This window comes from Leptomonas pyrrhocoris (genome assembly GCF_001293395.1).
Source record: "Leptomonas pyrrhocoris isolate H10 chromosome Unknown, whole genome shotgun sequence".
NCBI classification, from domain to species: Eukaryota; Euglenozoa; class Kinetoplastea; order Trypanosomatida; family Trypanosomatidae; genus Leptomonas; species Leptomonas pyrrhocoris.
In genome coordinates this window covers 367,431-387,150 of record NW_015438378.1, presented here as the reverse complement: position 1 = coordinate 387,150, position 19,720 = coordinate 367,431, and the positions used below count along the sequence as shown (strand labels likewise).

General features: G+C 60.1%; 5 protein-coding genes across 7 annotated transcripts; all 5 read left to right on the top strand.

Annotated features, from left to right (window-relative positions):
- Positions 1-362: 362 nt before the first annotated feature.
- On the top strand, positions 363-1,994 carry ABB37_08159 (putative mitochondrial hypothetical protein; the record flags this gene model as incomplete). Of its 3 annotated transcripts, none has more annotated exons than XM_015807059.1 (1): positions 363-1,994. In XM_015807059.1, exon 1 carries the CDS (start codon positions 768-770, stop codon positions 1,992-1,994), a length of 1,227 nt encoding a protein of 408 aa, XP_015654454.1. In that variant the 5' UTR covers positions 363-767. The 3 variants fall into 3 exon arrangements, with proteins under 3 accessions (XP_015654454.1, XP_015654453.1, XP_015654452.1); XM_015807058.1 differs by having other exon boundaries at positions 374-1,994; XM_015807057.1 differs by having other exon boundaries at positions 385-1,994.
- A 703-nt stretch (positions 1,995-2,697) lies between these two features.
- ABB37_08158 (putative mitochondrial hypothetical protein) lies at positions 2,698-9,433 on the top strand (the record flags this gene model as incomplete). The annotated part of the gene is made up of 1 exon (XM_015807056.1): positions 2,698-9,433. The coding sequence occupies exon 1, from the start codon at positions 2,996-2,998 to the stop codon at positions 9,431-9,433; it is 6,438 nt and encodes a 2,145-aa protein (XP_015654451.1). The 5' UTR covers positions 2,698-2,995.
- Positions 9,434-10,818: 1,385 nt separating this feature from the next.
- Positions 10,819-15,113, top strand: ABB37_08157 (putative mitochondrial hypothetical protein; the record flags this gene model as incomplete). The annotated part of the gene is made up of 1 exon (XM_015807055.1): positions 10,819-15,113. The coding sequence occupies exon 1, from the start codon at positions 11,019-11,021 to the stop codon at positions 15,111-15,113; it is 4,095 nt and encodes a 1,364-aa protein (XP_015654450.1). The 5' UTR covers positions 10,819-11,018.
- Positions 15,114-15,937: 824 nt separating this feature from the next.
- On the top strand, positions 15,938-17,108 carry ABB37_08156 (hypothetical protein; the record flags this gene model as incomplete). Its single annotated transcript, XM_015807054.1, has 1 exon — positions 15,938-17,108. Exon 1 carries the CDS (start codon positions 16,434-16,436, stop codon positions 17,106-17,108), a length of 675 nt encoding a protein of 224 aa, XP_015654449.1. The 5' UTR covers positions 15,938-16,433.
- Positions 17,109-17,960: 852 nt separating this feature from the next.
- ABB37_08155 (hypothetical protein) lies at positions 17,961-19,532 on the top strand (the record flags this gene model as incomplete). The annotated part of the gene is made up of 1 exon (XM_015807053.1): positions 17,961-19,532. Exon 1 carries the CDS (start codon positions 18,273-18,275, stop codon positions 19,530-19,532), a length of 1,260 nt encoding a protein of 419 aa, XP_015654448.1. The 5' UTR covers positions 17,961-18,272.
- Between the last annotated feature and the right edge of the window lie 188 nt (positions 19,533-19,720).

Here is a 19,720-nt window from a genome sequence, read left to right as displayed (position 1 = left end):
GGTTGTAAGGCTTGGCGAATCGGGATACTATCAACATTTATGAGCGGTGAACCACAACAACATGCGTGATTCTTCTCTCGCTATGCCGTCCATTTTTTTCCTGTTGTGCTCTCTCTCTGTGTGTGTGTGTGTGTGTTCATGTGAAGACGCAGCTGCTCAAGTGTGCGATTCGCGTTCTTTAGAAAAAACAACAGCGCTGCTGCATCTCCCTCTCTCGCCCACTTCCTCGGCGTGGGTGACGGAGCGTCAAAAGCTGAATGCGCTGGTGTGGGCATGCAAACACACCCTCTCATCCCATGTCTCTCCCCTCCACCATTGTATCGTGTCTTCCATTCTCTTTCCTTCACCACCACCGTTTAACAGCGCTGCCCGAGTACGCATACAGAAGAAGAACATCGTGAATGCACCGACGTGCGTGCGTCTCTCTCGCTGCCCCAGCGAGCGCCGCGACGACGGTGCTGTGTCGAGCACTCTGCACCTCCGCCGTTCTCCGCGGCGGCGGCAGCAGCGGCACGACACCGTCCTCCACGACTGCCAAAACATCACCAACATCTTCGTCTCCTCCCTCTGCGTCCTCGCCCGGTGAGAGCGGTGCAGGCGGAAATCCCCGGGCGGCCAGCACGACAACTCGAGTCCCACCCCTCTACGATCCTGCTACGGTGGTGCCGCCCCGCCGCCGCGATGGTCACGTCGCGCCTGGGTACACGCCCGGCGTCTCCCCGCACACCTCCTCCCTCGCCAGTCACACCCCGCCCCCGCGATCAAGCATGACGACGCCCGCTGCGTCACCGGGAGGGGTGCAGTACACCCACATGCGGCAGGAGGCCGCCGACGATGCGGAGTTGCGACGCAGGACGGTACAGCGCGCCACGGCGGAGCAGCGAGCCGGCAGGGAGCCACCGCCACGCAGCAGCAGCAGGGGTAGCGGCGCCGACGACGCGAATAGTGAGCGGGAAAGGTGGTGGCCGGAGGAGAACCAGAACTGGTCGGGGCGCATGTTCTCCTCGCCGTTTGATAAGAACAAGAAGAAGATGGACGGCATGTTCGTGCCGGAGATGAAGGAGGTCTTCAGCCAGGAGACCCCGCTCGAGCTGAGCTACGCCGGCGACAACTTTTTTCTTAACGCGGACTTCCACATGGCAGATGAAACTTTCGAGGAGACGCGCCGCTTCGTGCCACCGCCCAGCTTCGACCCGGCGGTGGACGAAATTGACGATGACGGCTTCACGGACAGTACAGTGATGTTCGACATCCAGGCCGCGTTGGAGGAGGACAAGAAGCGGCTGGAGGCGTTTGGAAACCCGATGACGGTGGAGGACCAGGTGGACTACTTGCTGGCCCCGCAGCGCGACGGCCAGGAGAACATCCAGCAGCGGCAGGAGTTCAACGGGTTCGTGCACTGGGGCCTTCTGCATGGCGCCCACATGGTGCTCGAGGAGAACCACGAGACGAAGCGGGCCCACGAGTTCGTGAACCGCTACATGCGGGACGTTGACCTATTTGAGAAGTGGCTTGAGCATCCGAAAGTGCGTGCACACATCCAGAAGAAGTTCGGCATTGACATGTCCGCCAAGTTCGACAAGTTGATGGCGCTGACGATGGCCATGTACACCCGCTCGAAGATCCAAGTCTACGAGGATGACCCGGCAGGCGCGCTCAAGTCGCTCACCGCCAGTATGAGTTTCATCTCTGAAGGTGCGGACTTAACGAAGGAGCGTCACCGCAAGGCCCTCGGTGCGGTGTTGGTGGCGCGGGGCATGATTTATTGCAAGTTAAAGTCGTTCGAACGCGCCGATGACGACTTGACACGTGCCTTGTCGTTTGTAAAGGCGAATCGCTCGGCAACCCTCTTTCAGCTCCGTGCGGAGGCGCGCGAAGCGCTCGGCTACATCGACGCGGCCCGCGCCGATGAGGAGCGCGCGGCGAAGATATGGGAGGAGGCGGAGGTGATCATGCCTGGCATGGACGGTGCACCACGTAAGTTCGTCACGTGATGCGCTGACCTGTTGTTACTGGTGCTGCTGCTGCTCCGAGTCATGACGAGTTGTGCTTCGGTCGGGGGGGGGGGGGTTCTGTCTCTTGTTACTTCAGCGCCTTCTCTGGTTTGATTGCGATGATGCCGAAGATGAGTCTTCGGCGTTTCGATGGACCGGTGAGAACCATCGGCGCATTTCTGTGGGCGTGTGTTTATCGTATTCACACAGACACACGTATATATATATGATGGGTGTGCCACCGAGCCGCATTCAGTCCTACACGTTCTTTCTTTCCTTTTTTCAATTTGATCATCGAGCTGTGTGTGTTGTTGATTTCTTCTTCTTACAAGGAACGATGCAATGAAGAAGGAGAAGAGAAGGTTCTGCTGCTGGCTAGTTGTTTCGTGCGTTTGCACAGAGCAGACGTCGCAGCAATTTCAGCTGTTTGGGCGAACACACAACTAAGCGTAGGGCCCTTCTCTCTCGTCACGTTGGGTGTGTGTGTCTGTGTGTGTGTGTGTGTGAAGAAGCCCAAAGTAAACGTAGAACGAGGTAAAACAAAGAAGTGGAGGTTTCACCTCATGTGACGCTTTGGCGTCGTGTTGGAAGGGCTTTGGCGGTAGGCTGCGCCTTCTCTCTCGCTCTGTCCTGCATGTTTACTGCACTGCTGCCTTTTTTTTTCCTGTTTTTATTTTCTCTCTTTGCCTTCTCACCTCCCCCAGCAAACATACAACGAGCATTACATAGAAGATCCGCGGGACGGCATAGTTTGGTGGACGCTTTACATCGCTATCGTTCTCCTCTCCTGCTTTTGTTGTCCCTCCCGCTTATAGACGTAAACACACTCACATCCATACACGTACAACACCCGTAGATCCTCGCGGCTCCTGCGCCGACGTCGTTTTACCTTCCTTTCTATCACTAATCAGTCGAGTGCTGATTCTGTTTACTTTCTGCAACGTCGCTTCTTCTTTTTTTTTTTTAGGTGGCTCATTTGAGAGGAGGAGAGAAGCAAGGCCATGCTTCGGCGGCGCGTGGCGGGCCCTCGGCCGCTCCGCCCCACCCTCTCGAGCGGCACCTGTTTTCTTAGCGCTAGCAACGGCCAGGGCTGTGGTTCGTGCGGTGCCTGTGTTGCCTCGTACACGGCGACTCAATGTCCGTCAGCGGCGGCGGCGTGCGGTGGAAGCAGCGGCCTCTTTGGGAGAACGTCTGCTCTGCTGTACATGTACCGACCCCCCGACACGCACAACACGGAAACGAGTCGACTTCCGTGGTACCACCGGGCGTCTCTCCCTGCAGTCACCACTACCACCAACACTAGCACCTCAGCCAGCGCCACCGCGCCAGCTCCGCAAAGCCCTTCGGCTTTACATCTCCAAGAGATTTCCTCCATTTTGCAAAGCACCTCCACTGGAAAGGCACCGCCCGCCGCCGGAGCAGCAGTGACGACCTCTAGCTCAGCGAACTCGTCCGCGCAGAGCAGCCACGACGTCTCTTCTGCCGGAGTACGGACACCAGCGCCAGCCCCACAGCAAGGCACCGCTCCCGGCCCGTATGCGGCCACACCCTCCTTCCCTCTCGCTGCTACTGCCGCGGCTGCAGTAGCGGCGGCGCAAGCGGCGACGATGTCAACAACTGCGGCGGCTGCCCTCCGACGAGGCGATCGTGGGGCACTGCGACTGACGCCCGCGCGGCGCATGTCCGCCCTCAGCGGCCCAACACTAGACGTCCGCGTCGAGGACATCGTGAAAGTGGAGGAAACACTCGCGTCGGAGCTCACGCTTCCCAAAGTGGTGCAACTCCTCATCGACCCTCAGGCCGAGGGCGTCGAGCGGATTACGATGAGTGAGTTTGCCGCCATGCAGCCGAAGCGGCAGCTGCTCGCCGTCGGTGGCAAGAAGGAGTGGCTGCAGTGGATTGAGCAGAGCACCTACTACCAGCAAGCCACCCGTCTGTCGGCCGAGTCGCCGGCGCAGGACCTCGCCGCATTGCAGCAAGCCGGCATTTACGCGCTCCAGCAGTGGCTCGAGCAGCCGCAGCTCGTACGAGTCTCTGCACGGACCCGCAGCGCTCTCGACACCGCCGTGGCGCAGAGCGTCGAGGCTTACATGTCCGAGGTGGCCCAGGTCGTGAACACGAGCAACGCGGTGGAGGATGTCCTAACGCACTGGGTGTCGGACGTGATGGGGAAGTTCATTCTTGACTCCCTGCAGATCCCGCTCGACCGCGCCTCGCAGGCGATGTGGAGCGCGCGGCGGGAGTGGATGCCAGCGGACGTGGTGCGCAACGGCGGTGCGGGTGGTGTAACCGGCAGCAACGGCAGCTCCGCCGCATCGTTAGCGGATGTAGCTGGCGGTGGTGCCCCGCAAAACGCGGAGTCGCGCCTGCTGAATGAGATGCTCAGCAGCAGTAGTAGTAGCAATGGTGCTTCGGGGTCTTCCGCTGCACAGCAACAGCAGCAGCAGCCCGTTCTTCGACCAGGCGAGGCCTGCACCCTCACCCACTACCTCCGCTTCGTGCAGAAGGTGATGTCGAGTGTGCGACAAGACTACGTGGCCAACCACGCCGCCATGGGTCACGGCACTGGCCGCCGCGGTGACGAACAGGCGGAGCAGGAGATCGCCGAGCGCTCACACGGGGTCATCGCGGCCGCCTTGACGCAGCTGCTAGAAAAGGCCGCTCTACATCAGCTTCCACCCGAGCTGCAGACGCTGCAGCAGAACGGTTACCTCGCACTGGATCGTGTGCCCGGTTTGCTGAAGCGTGCGGGCAACCTTCTCCAACTTCGCGCCGTGCCGGTGCGCTTCTTCGTCTTCCACAGCTCCGCCGATGACGACGCCGCAGCCGCGGCCGCGGCAGCATCGGCGGCACGTGGAGGGGGTAGCAGCGGCAGCGGCGGCAGTGCTCGTGCAGATGACGCCGCCACCGGCCTCTCCGTGCCGGCGCCCCCTTTCTACCCACCCGGCACCTTCCTCACCGGATCGAACCAGCTGGATGTGACGTTGGGGGAGTGGACCGGCAGGCCCGACCCGCCCTCCTCCACCGCCCGCGAAGTCGGCGGTGTGGTGGACGACGCAACGGAGCAGGAGTACCTCTCAATGCTGCGCCGCCTGCGTCGCCGCGTCGACACCCTGGCGGTGACCTCCCTCTACGAGGTCGTTGGCCAACCCGACCGCTACGGAGGCCACGGCTTCAGTGCGGTGGAGGCGATCGGGCTGCATCAGCTCTTTGGCCCCGTGAAGCTGCTGGAGGACCGACTGACCACCACGCTGCACTACCCGGTGGCGGCGGCGGACAAGCCGATCCACTTTGTGGAAGCGGGCCCGCTGTCGGGCAAGACAGCCCTGCTCGAGCAGCTCGCGGAGCGGACCGCGCGACCGGGCGACAAGGTGGCGGTGGTGCGCTACAGCGGCTCTGCCACGCCGTACCTGCCCGACGTCGATGACCACCCGGTGGCCTTTGCGTCCCGCTTCTGGTTTCGCGTCGCCCTCGCCTCCTGCCCCTACTTGATCCGCGTCGAGGAGCTCTACTCGCGCGCACCGCGCAGTGTGTACTGGTGGGGCCATGAGAAGAACTGGTCGTGGGAACGCTATCAGAGCCTCTTGCAGTCGGCGCGGAACGCCGGCGCTGGGCACCGCCAGCACCAACAGCAGCGCGGCGGTTTGCCCGCAGCTCCGGCGCAGTTGGCGACTGTTCTCGTGGACGACGTGGATCGGGCGTTGGGCGCGATGCAACTGAAGTGGGGGGACGCTGCCGCCTTGTCCGCCGCCGCCGCTGCACAGACGAGTCAGGGTGTTCTTTTAGGCGGGTCCGGAGCCGCGTCTGGACCCGCCGCGGTGGTAGCCGCGCAGAAGGCCCAGCAGGCACAAGACGACGTGGACGATGAAGAGGAGGAAAACGGAGACGGCAGCAACAGCAGCGGCCACCGTTCATCGGCGTCGCTGCTCGCCGCAGCAGCAGCAGCCGTCCCCTCCCCTTCGCTGGAGCAGCAGCGTCAGCAGGTGATCTCGCTCTGGCGCTCCACCGGCAAGTCCGTGGAGGAGCATCTCGCCTCGTGCTTCACGCAGCTCTCCGCCGCGGTGGGGCAGGTGAACATCGTCTTTACCGGTACCGCCGTGGCACCGCTGCTGCTCACCCATTGCGCCGCACCGTGCCGTCGTTATTACCTGCCCTTATCGGGCGGTGTCGGTCTGCAGTCGCGCCTCCGGGTGCTGCCGCTGCTGGCGACGCTGCATGCGATGCATCTGACGCATCATCTGGACATGCCCGGGCTGCTGTACGAGGTCCTGAAGAACTGCCCGGCGCTGACGGGGAAGGCGCTGGAACTTTTCTGGTCGCACCGCGTGTCGACGATGGACCTGCGCACCGGTCTGCCGCGGCTGACGATGGGCAGTGGGTCTGCGCATCCGCAATTGATACAGAGCTACGTACCACGTGAGCTCTTTGCGGAGCTTCCCCTCTACACGACGCTCTTGCAGAACCCACGCCGTACCCGCCGCCGGCTGGTGGAGCTGCTGCAGCGGCAGCTGAGCAGTCCTACCGGTTACCTCAGCACCGAGCTCGACACCACGCCGCAGGACGTGAAGGACGGACTGGTGCTGCCGCACAACCTCACGAGCTGCCAGGTACACCCCTTTGCACTCTTCGCCATCTTCTCTCGGCAGGACGCGATCGACGCGCGCGTCTTCAACGGCGAGGGTCAGCTGCTGGATGGCAGCGAAGTCGCCGCCGACAAAGGGGACGGGGAGGAGGATGAGACAGAGAACGCCGACAAGACCGACCCTGGCAACAGCAGCAGCGGTAGCAACAACGGCTTGAGCGACGCCGCCGCCGCGGCTCGCGTGCGGAGCAGCACGGGGGTCGGCAGCAACGAACGCAAGGTGGTGCGTGCGTGGGCCGAGGTGTGGGCCGAGTACCGCAGCGTCGTCTCCTCCCTCTCCACCTCGCCCACGAGGAAGCGGGATGCGATGCGGGTGCTCCTGCACGGTGCGCTGCTCCTGCGCTCCGCCGCGGTGGCCGGCGCGCAGCTGGAGCTGAACCTGAAGGTTCCCTCCTACGGCTTCCCGTTGCTGGCGTCCGAGACGCGCGGGCGCAGCAGCAGCAGCGGCGGCGGCAGCAGCAACCATCAACACCACCAGCGTGGTGACGCGCTCATCCGCCCCGCCACCCCAGAGACCGTACGGCGGGCGACGGCGGCATATAAAATGTTCTTCTCCAACGCGGCGCCGAGCCACTTCCCTTTCCGGCCCATGGTGGGCCTGAACGGCGGCTGCGACGTGGTCTTCGTGTGCGGGTCGACGCTGGCCCTGTACGACATTGTCACCACCGCGGCGCAGCTGCGGCACATGGTCGGGCGACTCGCGGAGGCGTTGCTCGGCGTACTGCACGTGCTGGAGCGGCAGGTGTTCCCGCTAGAAAAGGTACGTGCCGTGCAGTGTGTGACGGTCGTCTCCTTGGATGAGCCGCGGCCTGGTGTGGCAGACGTGGGTGGCGCCAACGGCGGCGTATCGGGTGGGAGCAACAGCGGTGGCGTGTACGGGCGTCGACGTGCTGCTGTCTCTCCCTCCTCTGCCGCTTCGACAGCGGGGGGTCTCAGCGTCGATGTCTTCAACAACTCCACCGCCCTGACCGTTCCGTTCTACCTCGACTACGGAGCCGTGTTTGAGGACCACGTCCTGGACCGCCTCCGTGCCCTGCAACAGACCCTCGGCATCACGAAAGACTTCCGCACGCTGAGCGAGCTCATCGATGAGTTAGAGCGCACACACCGGGTGAGGGTGACCCAAGACGTCGTGTCCACGCCGGAAGAGGTCGAGTCTCTCTTCTCGCCGACGCTGCTGCAGCTGGTGCCGGATGCGACGGTGCTGCCGGCGTACACCTCGGCCGTCGTGTCGGCCGAAGAATTGATGATGCAGGCCATGAAGGGCCGCAGCAGCAGCAGTGGCAAGGCGAGCGGCAGTAGTATCGGCAGTGGCAACGGAGGTGTCGGCACGTCGGCTACGGGGGGCGCTGCTGCAGCCGCTCTTGTGAATGGGGCGAGTCGCCACAGCGCCGAGGAGAGCATGTCGTTGAACATCGACGATGACGACGACGACGATGATGACGCTGACTACGTGAACCTCGGTGAGGAGGAGGTGATCCCGGGGGCGGAGTTAGATGACGTGGCGAGCGATGTCCGCCTGTCACGTGATGGGTCCAGCAAGAACGACTTGCGCGTCGCCGATCACGAGCACCTGCACGAATCCGCAGAGCTGCTGGAGGCGATCATGAACGACAATTTGGATATCATGTCGAACAGCACTGCGCGGCTGCAGGAGCAGCGCGAGGAGACGGCGCGCGACCTGCGCCGCGATCTTGTGATGGAGGACCGCATCAACTACAACGCGCCGGCGCCGTCCACCACCGCCGCCGCCACCTCCTCCTCTGATGCTGCGTCGTCGTTTGCCGCGTCTTCGAATTCGCCAGCACAGGCGGCCGCGCAGAAGCGTGCGGTTGGGCCCGGTCGATCTGCCGCGGAGGACGCAGAGGCGGACGCCCTGGCGTGGCTACACGACATCATCTCCCCAGAGAGTCTCATTGCAGGTCTGAAGGGCACTGCACCGGGGGCGGGCACGCCTTTTTCGAATGTGATCAGTACACCGGCTGGCGCGTTGGCTGGTGGGAGCAGCCTTGTGCAAGGGCTCTCGTCCCAAGCAACACAGCAGTATCAGCAGCAGCAGACTTCCTCTCCCACACTACCATCATCCGCACAGCAGCAGCATGCATCTCCGCTAGCGGCAGGTACATCGCCGATGATGCCCAACCCGATGGGCCCGTGGACGCCAAATGTGGCTGCACCGGACGGCACGGAGAACATCTCCGCCGTGTTCCCGCAAACGGCGGCGAAGCGCGAGGATGGTCGTGGTGGCCACCACCACAGCGGCAGCAGCACGAACAGCACTACGAGTAGTAATCCTCATCATCACACGACGGCCCGCAGTGATTTGAAGGGAAAGGAGGCGCCGATCAGCGGGTCGCCGCGCGACGCGGCGGCCGACAAGGACGACGACGTGGTGAGTCCTGCGAAAGACGCAGCAAACGCGGAGGGCGACAGCGAGGAGGAGGAGAAGATCAACCTGCAGCGGCTTTTCGATGCAGTCAGCCAGCAGCGCAGCCGCAACGGAAAGACGACGAGGGCGGCCGCAGCGTCGTCACGCCGGCAGCGTCGCGGCGGCCGTGCCGCGGGGGGACGTCGCCCGGAGGAAGCGAAGCCGAGGCGGGCTGCGTCGGGCAGCAACAGCAACAGCAAAGGTAGGGCAAAGGCGTCGTCGACAGCAGCAGCAGCGAAAGGGCGTAAGACCGCGCGATCGGCCGCCGCCGCCTCGCCGTCGTCGTCGTCCGCCAACAGGAGAAAAGCGAAGACCTCAGCGTCCAGCGGCGGCAAACAGAAGAGCAGCTCGGCGAAAAAGCGAAGGTGAGTAAAGGACTGTTTTTGTTGTCGTTGATGTCGTGTGCAGCGTAGCACCTGCGGTGGCGGATGCCGCCGAGCTGCTGCAGCTCGTTTGTGCTGCTCAACTCCCTTCTGTCCACGCTTTTGTTTTCCTTTTCTTTTCAACTAATTTTTCTTCAGCTTTTCGAGCATAGAGCCGTACTTCTAGATTGATTTCTCTCTTCTATTTTCTCTCTTCTATTTATTTGTTTACTTTGTGGGTTTTCTCTCCCAGCGAATCGAGGGTCGCCGCTGGATTTCGCCGGACTCGCCTTTTCCACCTCGAGAGGAGGGGAGGCGGGGGGAGGGAGGTGTTTTTTTTTGCGGCTGCGACTTCTTCTGTGGGTGAGTGTGTGCGTGTGTGGCCGGGGGGCCGCTGGTGTTTTGTGGTTTTCCTCTCCTCTGGTTTACGGCTGTTGACCGACAGAAGTCGTAGCTTGTGTACTGCACCTTGTCGTCGTCGCCTATTCTGCCATCATCATCATCATCATCATAGAGATGTTATTATTGTCGTTGCTGTTTCCTCACCTCTTCTGTCGAAGAAACCATGGAGAAGGCAACGTCAAAAAGTCTATTTTTAAAAACAAAAAATGATGATGATGATGATGATGATGATGATGATGATGCGTCAACGGACTCGAAGGAGGAGAGAAGAGAGTGACAATGGCGACGTTGCTTGAGAAGAACATTGTCGCTGGTGCTAACGCGGATCTGGGTGTTTGTGGGTTTTCATTGATGTGTGTGTGTGTACGTAGCAGTAGTTTTCTTTTTTTAAGTTTGCGATATCCTTTCCTTGTTTTTTTTTTTCTCTTCCCTCGTCGGTGTGGTGCTACGGACGGCAGTTCTTGGTTCGTCTCTTCCCACCCACCGTCCCCTCTCGTCATAGATGTGTGCGATTTATCATACAAAACACGCCACACCAAGAAGGAAACGGAAAGCAACGAGTGCGATCTTCACGGTGATCGCACGACGCCACCGTCAACGGCGCCTCTTCTCTACTCGTTCCGTCCTAATGGCAGAAGAGAGGCGGAGAGAAGTAAAACGCCTAAAGGGTTCGATGCAAGAGGAGGAAGGGAAAACAGCTAAAAACCTCATTTCATCCGTGCAACGTGGGCAGCGCACGTTATGAGCGTTTGGCCACGATGGACACACCTCTGATTTTCTTTCTCCTCCTTCTGCACCGCAGGGGACATCCTCAGCTGATTCGTTCACTTACAAGGAGCAAAAGGCCTTCCAGATAAGTACTGATGTACCAAGCATTCACCTGGGTGTGTGTGTGTGCCTTACGTGCCTGTTAAACTATTCCCTTCTGCGCTTCAATCTTCAATCTTCTGACTCCTTTATATATTATTTCTTTTCCTTTCAATGATCGCAGCATACATATATATATCTTTTATAAGGCGCATGCGCTGTGCGTGTGTTGGTGCGCACCTATCGGTATTTGCTATCTTTTGCCGCGGCGACGACGCACCCTAACGCGCATAACCACTCATAGAAGGGAACGACTTCTCCCCAAGGACATACAAAGCAAAATTGTAAAACCCCAAACAACATATATTACTTCATAGTGAACCATGTTTAGCCGCCGCTCCATCCATACGGCCGCAGCCGCCCTCGCCGGCGCCTCCGTCGCCACCGCCGTCACCTCCCCCACGTCGCAGACGTGGCTCACCATCACGGGCGACGCCGCCAGCTCACACGTGAATGGCCGTCCATGGACGCTGCGCGTGCCGCTCGAGGTGGGTGTTGGCCCGTCCTCCTCGTCGTCGCCCGCGTCATCGTGGAACGCCGCCGGGTACACGGGGCACGGGGTGCTGCGCCGCTCTCGCACGCTCCTGGCACCGCACGGAGCACCCACGCATGCGTCTGGCACAGCAACGGCAGTCCAAGGCGACGAAGAAACACGCGGTCCCTATGACGTGACGATTGACGAGGCCCTCCTCGGCAAAGAAGGTGGGGGGAGCAGCGCGGCGGCGACGACAACAAAGATATCAACGGTGCGTGATCTTGTCCGACTGCTGGTGGACCCCGACGTGGGGACGGGGGTCGAGGCGGTCCCCCTCCGCGACTTTGCGGCCATGGCGCCAAAGCGGCAGCTCCGTGCGGTGAACAACGACCACGATTGTCTCAGCATTTTACTGAACAGTGAACGCTATCAGAGCGAGAAGGACGCGCGTGCGCTGCGTCTGATCGGCGTGACGACGGTGGGGCAGTGGCGGGAGCAGCCGGATCGCGTCTCGCTTAGCGCCTACGGTCGCGGTCTGCTGGACACGGCGTACAGCGCCCTCGCACGCACGCGGCAGCAGTCGCAGAAAGATTTGGTCGTGGCGTGGCTGACGCGCACAATCCAGCGCGCCGTCGCCGAGGAGCTGATGGCTCCGAAGATGCTCCCCTCCGGCGTGGACGATGGTCGTGCCGCCGGCACCGCACAGATCCAGACTCCGTCCGTGGCAGGCGCGGAAAAACGAGCGTCGCCGCTGTTGATGCACGTGGACGCGGGCGGGAGCACCGAGGCGGATACCGCTTACACGACCACCTTCTCGACGCCTGACAAGGAGGTAAGTGGAGGAGAGAAGAAGAAGGCGGAAGCGCATGAGGATGAAGATGAAGATGATGCCCCTGCGGCTACTGCATCACGTCGCCGCAGTCCTCGTCAGCGCACGGCCCCTGCGCCGGCAGACGACGTCCACGAGGAGTCAGCGGCAACAGCGGCGCAAGATGAGGAAGACGAGGAAGCGGCGGACGACGCTGTCGAAGAGATTCTTGAAGAGGTGGAGGCGGAGCGGGGAGAAGAGGTGGATGCGGAAATGGCTGGCCTGATGACGGAGGCGGAAGCTATTCTGCAAGGAGGCGGAGCAACACCCACCACCACCACCGCAAAGTCTACGCCCCCTGCGAAGGCGGCGCCGGTGGCGACAGCAGCCGCCGGTACGAGCGCCGCGCAGACGTATTCGAAAGGAGCACCTGCGGAAGAAGACGCTGCAGCAACCGGCGAAGAGGAAGAAGAGGTGGAAGAGGTCGTCGAGGAGGAGGTGGAGGAAGAGGAGGAGGAGGGGCACGACGAGGCGGAGCCGGCGCCCGCACTGCCACAGCCTGCAGCATCCGCAACCGCAATCACGGCTACGACCGCCCAGCAGAAGGAGAAGCTGGCACGCCTCGCCGAGCTCATGCTTAAGCAGTTCAACACCGCGGACGGATACCTGCACCCCACCAACAAGGCCGAGCGCACGGAGCAGGAGCAGCGCGGCGACATTCTCGTGCTGGACGAGGACACCGCCCAGGTGGATCCGCTGAGTATGTTCAGCGCCTACCACGCAGCCACTGTGACGGAGGCCGATCCGATTGGGGTGCGGGCGCTGAAGACGATTTGGACGTCGTACAACAGGCATCAGGTGGCGCTCGAGGAGGCGGGCGACGCGGCCGCCGCAGACTTCTACAAGCACGCGAGCGTTAACGCGCTGCTGTACGGCTCGGTGCTGATGCGTGCCCTGGCGCGGGAGGAGCCGGTGGTGGTGCTGGAGGGCACCGCACTGCCGCGCTACGGCTTCCCGCTGGTGTCCTCCGACACACGACCCTTTTACTCCTCCCCCACCACCACCGCAGGACAAGCGGCAGCGGCAGCAGCGTCTTCTGCATCGTCTACGGTGACGGACATGACGCCGGGGAAGGTGCCGACTGCGATGCAGGCGTACAAGGCCCTCTTCAACGATAAAGCGAAGCGCTACTCCCCCTTCCGCCCCGCCGTGGACCAGAACGCTGGCTGCAGCGTTGTGCGGCTGTCCGGCACCACGTTGCACCTCTACTTCACCTCCACGAAAGACCACGTCATGGAGGAGGAGGTGCGGCTGCCGTTTGCGGAGGTGATGCTGGGCATGCTGCACCTGCTGCGGCAGAAGGTGCTGCCCCGCATCAACGTGGTGCACTACCACCTCATCGCGACGAAGCTGGCGGATGCGACCGCCGACACAAACTTCATGCTGCGCTCGACGGCTACCCTGGACTTGACGAACCCCTTCACAAAGGAGGAGCACACACGGCTGAAGGCGCTGGCCGCCCCGCTCGGTATGTCGGAGGAGATGGACGAGTTCCGCTGCATCGATGATTTAGTGATGGAGATTGAGGACAACTCCGGTGCCTCCGTGGTGCACAGTCTGCTGCACAACCGCGAAGATTTGGAGGCGACGCTGACGGCCACGCTGGCGCAGCTGCTGCCCGAGGACGTGGAGGCCGAGGCGAGGGGCGAGAAGGCGACGACGTCCGCAGCGACGGAAGGGGAGGAGGAAGCCGGGGAAGAAGAGGAAATGGAGGAGGAGGAGGAAGCGTCCCCACCTCCTCCTCCCGCACCACCAGCAGCTGCGGTCTCACGGAAGGAAAAGGCGGCTGTGGGTTATGGAACGCACGCCGCCTCCGCGCGTCGCACCGTCGCACCGTCCGTGACAGCAGCAGCGGCAGAGGCAGAGGAGGACGACGCGATCGAAGAGGAAGACGAAGATGCGGATGAAGGGACAATGCAGGTTCGCGACGAAGAAGAAGACGTGAAAGCAGCGGAGGACGATGATGAAGAGCTGGAGGTGGTGGAAGAGGAAGAGGACGATGGCGAAGACAGCGTAGCACCGCAGCCCGTTGCACGCGGCCCATCCCGTGGGAAGCAAAGTCAGGTGCATCACCCTGCACCTCCAGTGGCGCCGACAACTCGACGCTCCGCGGCTCGTCCCACAGGTCCCTCCTCCGCGTCAACATCTGCCGTACGGGGAGACCTGGAAGACGAAGAAGCGGAGCTGGAGGAGGCCATCTACTCCCAGTGGCAGAAGCACAAGGCGCAGCAGCAACGGCGACACACTCCTGTTGGTGGTAGCAGCGGTCCTGCCAGAGGCATCAAGGCAACTTCAGCCGCTCGCGCTGCGGTGGCGCCCGAAGTGGACGAAGGCGTGGAAGCGGAAGAGGAAGTGGAAGGGGAGGAAGAGGAGGTGGAAGAGGCGAAGGTGCCTTCACCGCCGGCAGGGGCGCGCATGACACGATCCTCCGCGTACCAGCATCCTCCTCCACCAGCTGCCGCTTCCCCGGCGAATTCTTCACGACGCGGCATCGCCCCTCACACACGCGCGGCGACGACTGCCGTTGAAGAGGAGGAAGAGGAAGTGGAAGAGGAAGAAGAAGTGGAAGAGGAGGTGGAAGAGGAAGAGGAAGAGGAAGAGGAGATGGAAGTGGTGACGGCGCCGGTGCTCCCGCGCAGCCCTGCCGGTCGTCGTGCCGTCCCAGTGGAGGAGGTGGCAGCAGTGACAACCCCACCGCGTCGCTCTCCACCGTCACCACCGCAGCAGCAGCAGCCCATCTCACCGGTTAGTGCGTCCACCGCCGCGCCTGGACGAGCACGCGGACCGCCGTTGGTTCCTCCTCGAGCACCCGCAGCAGCAACACGGAAGACGCTGGAGGAAGACGCCGGGGTAGAGCAGCAGGACGAGGATGTCCCTCCGTCACTTCCGCAAGTGCGCACGCGTCGCGGGGCGGCACGGCGGCACTCCGCCCGCGCTCGCCTGGCGGTGCAGATGGACGAGGAAGCCACCCACCGCGCCAGCGTCAGCGAGGACGGCGGCAGCGAGCCCAACAGCGCGACTGCGGATGACGATCAATGGTTCCGAAAGAAGCCGAAGCGGCGTTACTTCGAGTAAGGGAGGAGCAAGGAGAAGGAGGTGTTGACGATCTGTCTCGCAGGAGACCGACGAGGTGTAACACTAGACGTGCAGGTGGGTGGATGTGTGTTGTCGGAGGTGCGCACCTGGTTTATATACAGCGTTGTGGTAGCGTCAAAGCAAGGTGCGTGTTTTCTGTTGTTTGTATGATTGGGCGAGAGCAGTGTGTTGCATAGAGCTGTAGATTGCTTCCCCTGTACGTGCCTGTGTTGGTGTGTTTGTCGGCAGAGGAGGACGCTGCCGCATTATTGCTGTTGTTGTTCGGTTTGCGTGCTCACGGGTGTCGTACGAAAACTCCGCTTATGTGGAGTGTTTGTGGTGTGTTGGCGTGTGCACTGCTGTGGTTGTTATTCCCGTATGTTGTTGTGTTGCGTACGTTTGCGGACACACAGATACATACATCGTTTCTCATTGCAAATCCAAAAGGGTATTGATATACATATATATATATATATATATATATATATATATATATATATATATATATATATATATATATATATATATATATATATATATATATATATATATATGCGTGTTGACGATGGAATTTACAGGAAAGCGCTCCGTCTGCAGCGGGTTTTTTTTTTTTGCCTGCTGTGCGCCACGCGCAACGGACCGTGGCTGGAGCACCAGTGAGGCCGCTTCTTTACCTGCTCGTATTCATTTTTTTGTTTTCTGATTTCTTTCAGGTACGCGTGCTCTCCTCCTCTTCATGCTCTCTCCCTCTCCCTCACACACACATACACACACACTCTCCCCTTCGCACGATCGTTCCTGTGTGTGATCCGCCGATCTTTGCAGCCTAAATCGGACGTTTTCTACGCCGCATTGAAGCATCACCTCTGTTGTGTGGTTCGTCTCTTCGCACACACACACACACACACACACACACACACGCACACACACGCGCGCAGGCAAGAGCGACACCGCGGCAGAAAATAATACGTGTATAGGTTGTTTTAGTTACGCCTCGGATATCAGCTCTGTTCTCTCTGCAAAGAGAAAGAAAAGAAAAGGAAAACGAAGCGTGCGTGTGCGTCGGTGAATTCATCCCTCCTGTTTTGTTTTCCCTCTCTCTCTCTTCCTTTGCAATTCTCCGTTGTCTATTCTTTCAATTTGTGATTGCTGCATCGTCGCATTGCTGTGGGTGCGTGTTGGGACTAGTGTATATAAATATATTCCTCCTTCGCTGGCTCGTTGTCCGCACGAACTTCCTTCTCCCCGACCCGGAGTCGTGTAATACAGAAAACTGTGGCAACAGAAGAAGTAAAACACACGGGGATTTATATTGAGAAAATGGGCAAGGCGGATCAGAAGAAGAAGGAGAAAATTGTCGAGGACAAGACCTTCGGCCTCAAGAACAAGAACCGCAGCGCGAAGGTGCAGGCCTTTGTGCAGCAGGTCCGCCAAAGCGTCGACCAGCGCAGCCCGCAGGCCCGCAAGTCGCAGGCCGAGTTGGAAGCGCGCCGCTCCGCAAAGGAGGCGAAGCAGGCACGCGAGGCCGAGCTGGCGAAGCTGTTCAACGACGTCGACACGCAGCAGCGCAAGAAGCGAGAAGAGGCGGCGGCGGCAGCCGGTGGGGACGGCGATGACCAGCTCATGTGCAACCCGGAGGACTACCTCTTCCGTCCAGAGGACTTCGATGAGGTGGATCAGGACGAGACGCGGCTGGAGGAGAAGCTCGAGGCCGAGCGCGAGAAGCTGAAGGAGCGCACCGACCTGACCCCTGTCACGGAGGAGACCTTCCAGGCGTGGAAGCAGCGGAAGCGTGAGGAGGCGGCGGCGGCGGAGGCGGCACGTGTGCGGAAGGCGAAGGCGGGCGAGGGCAAGATGCGTGGGTGGGACCTGTGGCAGATGGACAAGGACCTCTTTGTGGATGACGAGGAGGCCGATGAGTTCTACGAGCGTGAGGAGCAGGACGATGCGGTCGCCGCGGAGGAGGAAGAAGAGGCGGCGTATGACCTTTCGTAGCAGCTTTTTTTTTTCCCCACTGTGCTTGTCTTGTTTAAAATATACATATAAAGGAGTGAACGCGGGATGTGCTTCTTTCGTTTGAGGGAGGCGCTCGCAGGCTGTCTGAGCACGGAAGTAAAGGAAAGCAGCAACAGCGATGGGTGATGAGAGTGCATCACAGGCCGCTACTCTGGTGTGGTGTGTCTATTATTATTATTGTTACTATTAATTATTGCTAAACTCCCTCGCCTGTTTTGCTGCGTCCTGCTGCTGCTGGTGCTTCCTCCTCCGCCTTTCTTTTCTTTCTCTCTGGGTGTTTCGGCATTCCAGCGATTTCTTTTCCCCTTTCTTCTCTTTTTCACTCCTATGTGAATGCTGAAGATGGAATTTAACGCACGTGTAGGTCTGTGTGTAGTCGTCCAGAGTCACGAGCGAGAGTGCGGTGGGTGGGTGTTGTGCCTTTTCATTGGTCTGTTTGTCAGTCTGTGTCCGTCGGTGTTTGAATTCTGTAAAGGGTAGTGCGTTATGGCTTCGAGTATTAAAAGAAAAAGGAAACGACGAATCAGGTCGCTCTGTTGAAGGTTTTTTGAAGGAATTTTCTTTTGTCAGCGGAGACGAAACAATCGTGGAGGAGGGAGCAGCGAAAGTACCAGATCAATTTTGCTGCACGGCAACAAGGAAAAGAGGAAATGCGTACACCACTGGTGTGTGTGTGTGTGTTGTTTCACGTCCTCTTCATAGCGCTGGACTCTTCTCTTCTCACGTCTTCTCCATCTCGCCCTTTTTTGTGACCTCTCACACTGCACGGCGCACCAACGTTGTATGCATTCCCTTCGCCGAACTCTGCACACGGTTTTCGCTCCGTGGGTAGCCTTACACGTTGATTGACATTGCTATTGCCGTTGAGATCCCTTCTGTTTTTTGTTTGTTTTCGCTGTCGTGCGCTATTATTTTCGCCCTTACAGGTTAGGCTTAATCTTCCGTGTACTTGCTTTTGCTGTTGTCTGCCTCGGAGCACGCCGACGCACACGCACACGCGCATCGACAGCGATTACGGTGGTTTCGGCTGCGTCCCTTTGCTTTCCCTGGGGCCATAAATAGTAGGACTGTTGTTGTTTTCGGTGGGTCCTTCCTAAATATATATTTATAAACTCAACTTCTATTTTTAAAGAGAATCTAAACATGAAACTCCGTTGCTTTCTCCTGCGGTACTACCCGCCCGGGATCACCCTCGAGTATGAGACCTCGGCTGGTCAGGTTGGCCAGAAGACGATCGACCTGCTTCTCCTTACCCCAAGCACGTCGTTAGAGCCGTTAGCGGACAAGATTGTGGCGAGCGAGCCGCTGCTGGGCCACAAGTACCGCGACCAAATCCTCACGTATCTGCAGCGCCTCGTGGAGAAGCTGGTCGCCGGCAACCGGCCGAATCAAACCTTCACGCTCTTCAAGAGCCTGCGGGCGCACATGCTGCCGCTGACGAACTGCGCCTTCAACAAGAACGGCACGAAGTTTGTGACGGGCTCGTACGACCGCACCTGCAAGGTGTGGGAGACGGCGACGGGCAACGAGCTCGTCTCGCTGGAAGGGCATCGCAACGTGGTGTACTGCGTGGGCTTCAACAACCCGTATGGTAACCGCGTCGCCACCGGCAGCTTCGACAAGACGTGTAAGATCTGGGACGCGGAGTCAGGGCAGTGCTTCCACACCCTCACCGGGCACGTCACGGAAATCGTCTGCATGTCCTTCAACCCCCAAAGCACACTGATCGGGACCGGCTCAATGGACAACACCGCTAAGGTGTGGGACGTGGAGACGGGGCAGGAGCTGCACACCTTGATGAGCCACACGGCGGAGATCGTCGCCATGAACTTTAACACCTACGGCGACCTCATCGTGACAGGCTCCTTCGACCACACGGCGAAGTTGTGGGACGTGCGCACCGGCAGCGTCGTGCACACGCTGCGCGAGCACCGCGGCGAGATATCGTCCGTGCAGTTCAACTTCGCCTCTAATTTAGTCGTCACGGGCAGCATTGACCGCACGTGTAAGCTGTGGGATGTCGCGTCGGGGCACGCCGTGTCCACGCTGCGCGGCCACAGCGACGAGGTGCTCGATGTGGCGTTCAGCGTTTCAGGCAACATGGTCGCCAGCGCGAGCGCCGACACCACGGCGCGCGTCTACAACACCTCGACGTGCCACTGCGTGGCCAGCCTGAACGACCACGAGGGCGAGATCTCAAAGCTGGAGTTCAACCCGCAGGGCACGAAGATCATCACGGCCTCGGGGGACAAGCGGTGTAATATTTGGAGCGTGGAGACGGGACAGGTGCTGCAGTCGCTGGTCGGGCACACGGACGAGATCTTCTCCTGCTCGTTTAATTATGAAGGAGATACAATCCTGACGGGGAGCAAGGACAACACCTGCCGTATCTGGAAGAGCTAGGAAGCGAGGAAAGAAAAAGAAGAGGTGCACAAGAACAACAAGCGTGTCCATTACCGTTAGCGAAGGAGAAGATATAAATATATCTTTGCTGTTTTTTGTTTTGCTAGCGCAATGCAACGACGATGGCGATATGTTGAGACGCCGCCCTCCAAAGCTGCCCGCGGGGGGCGCGCGTAGTGCGTGTTTCT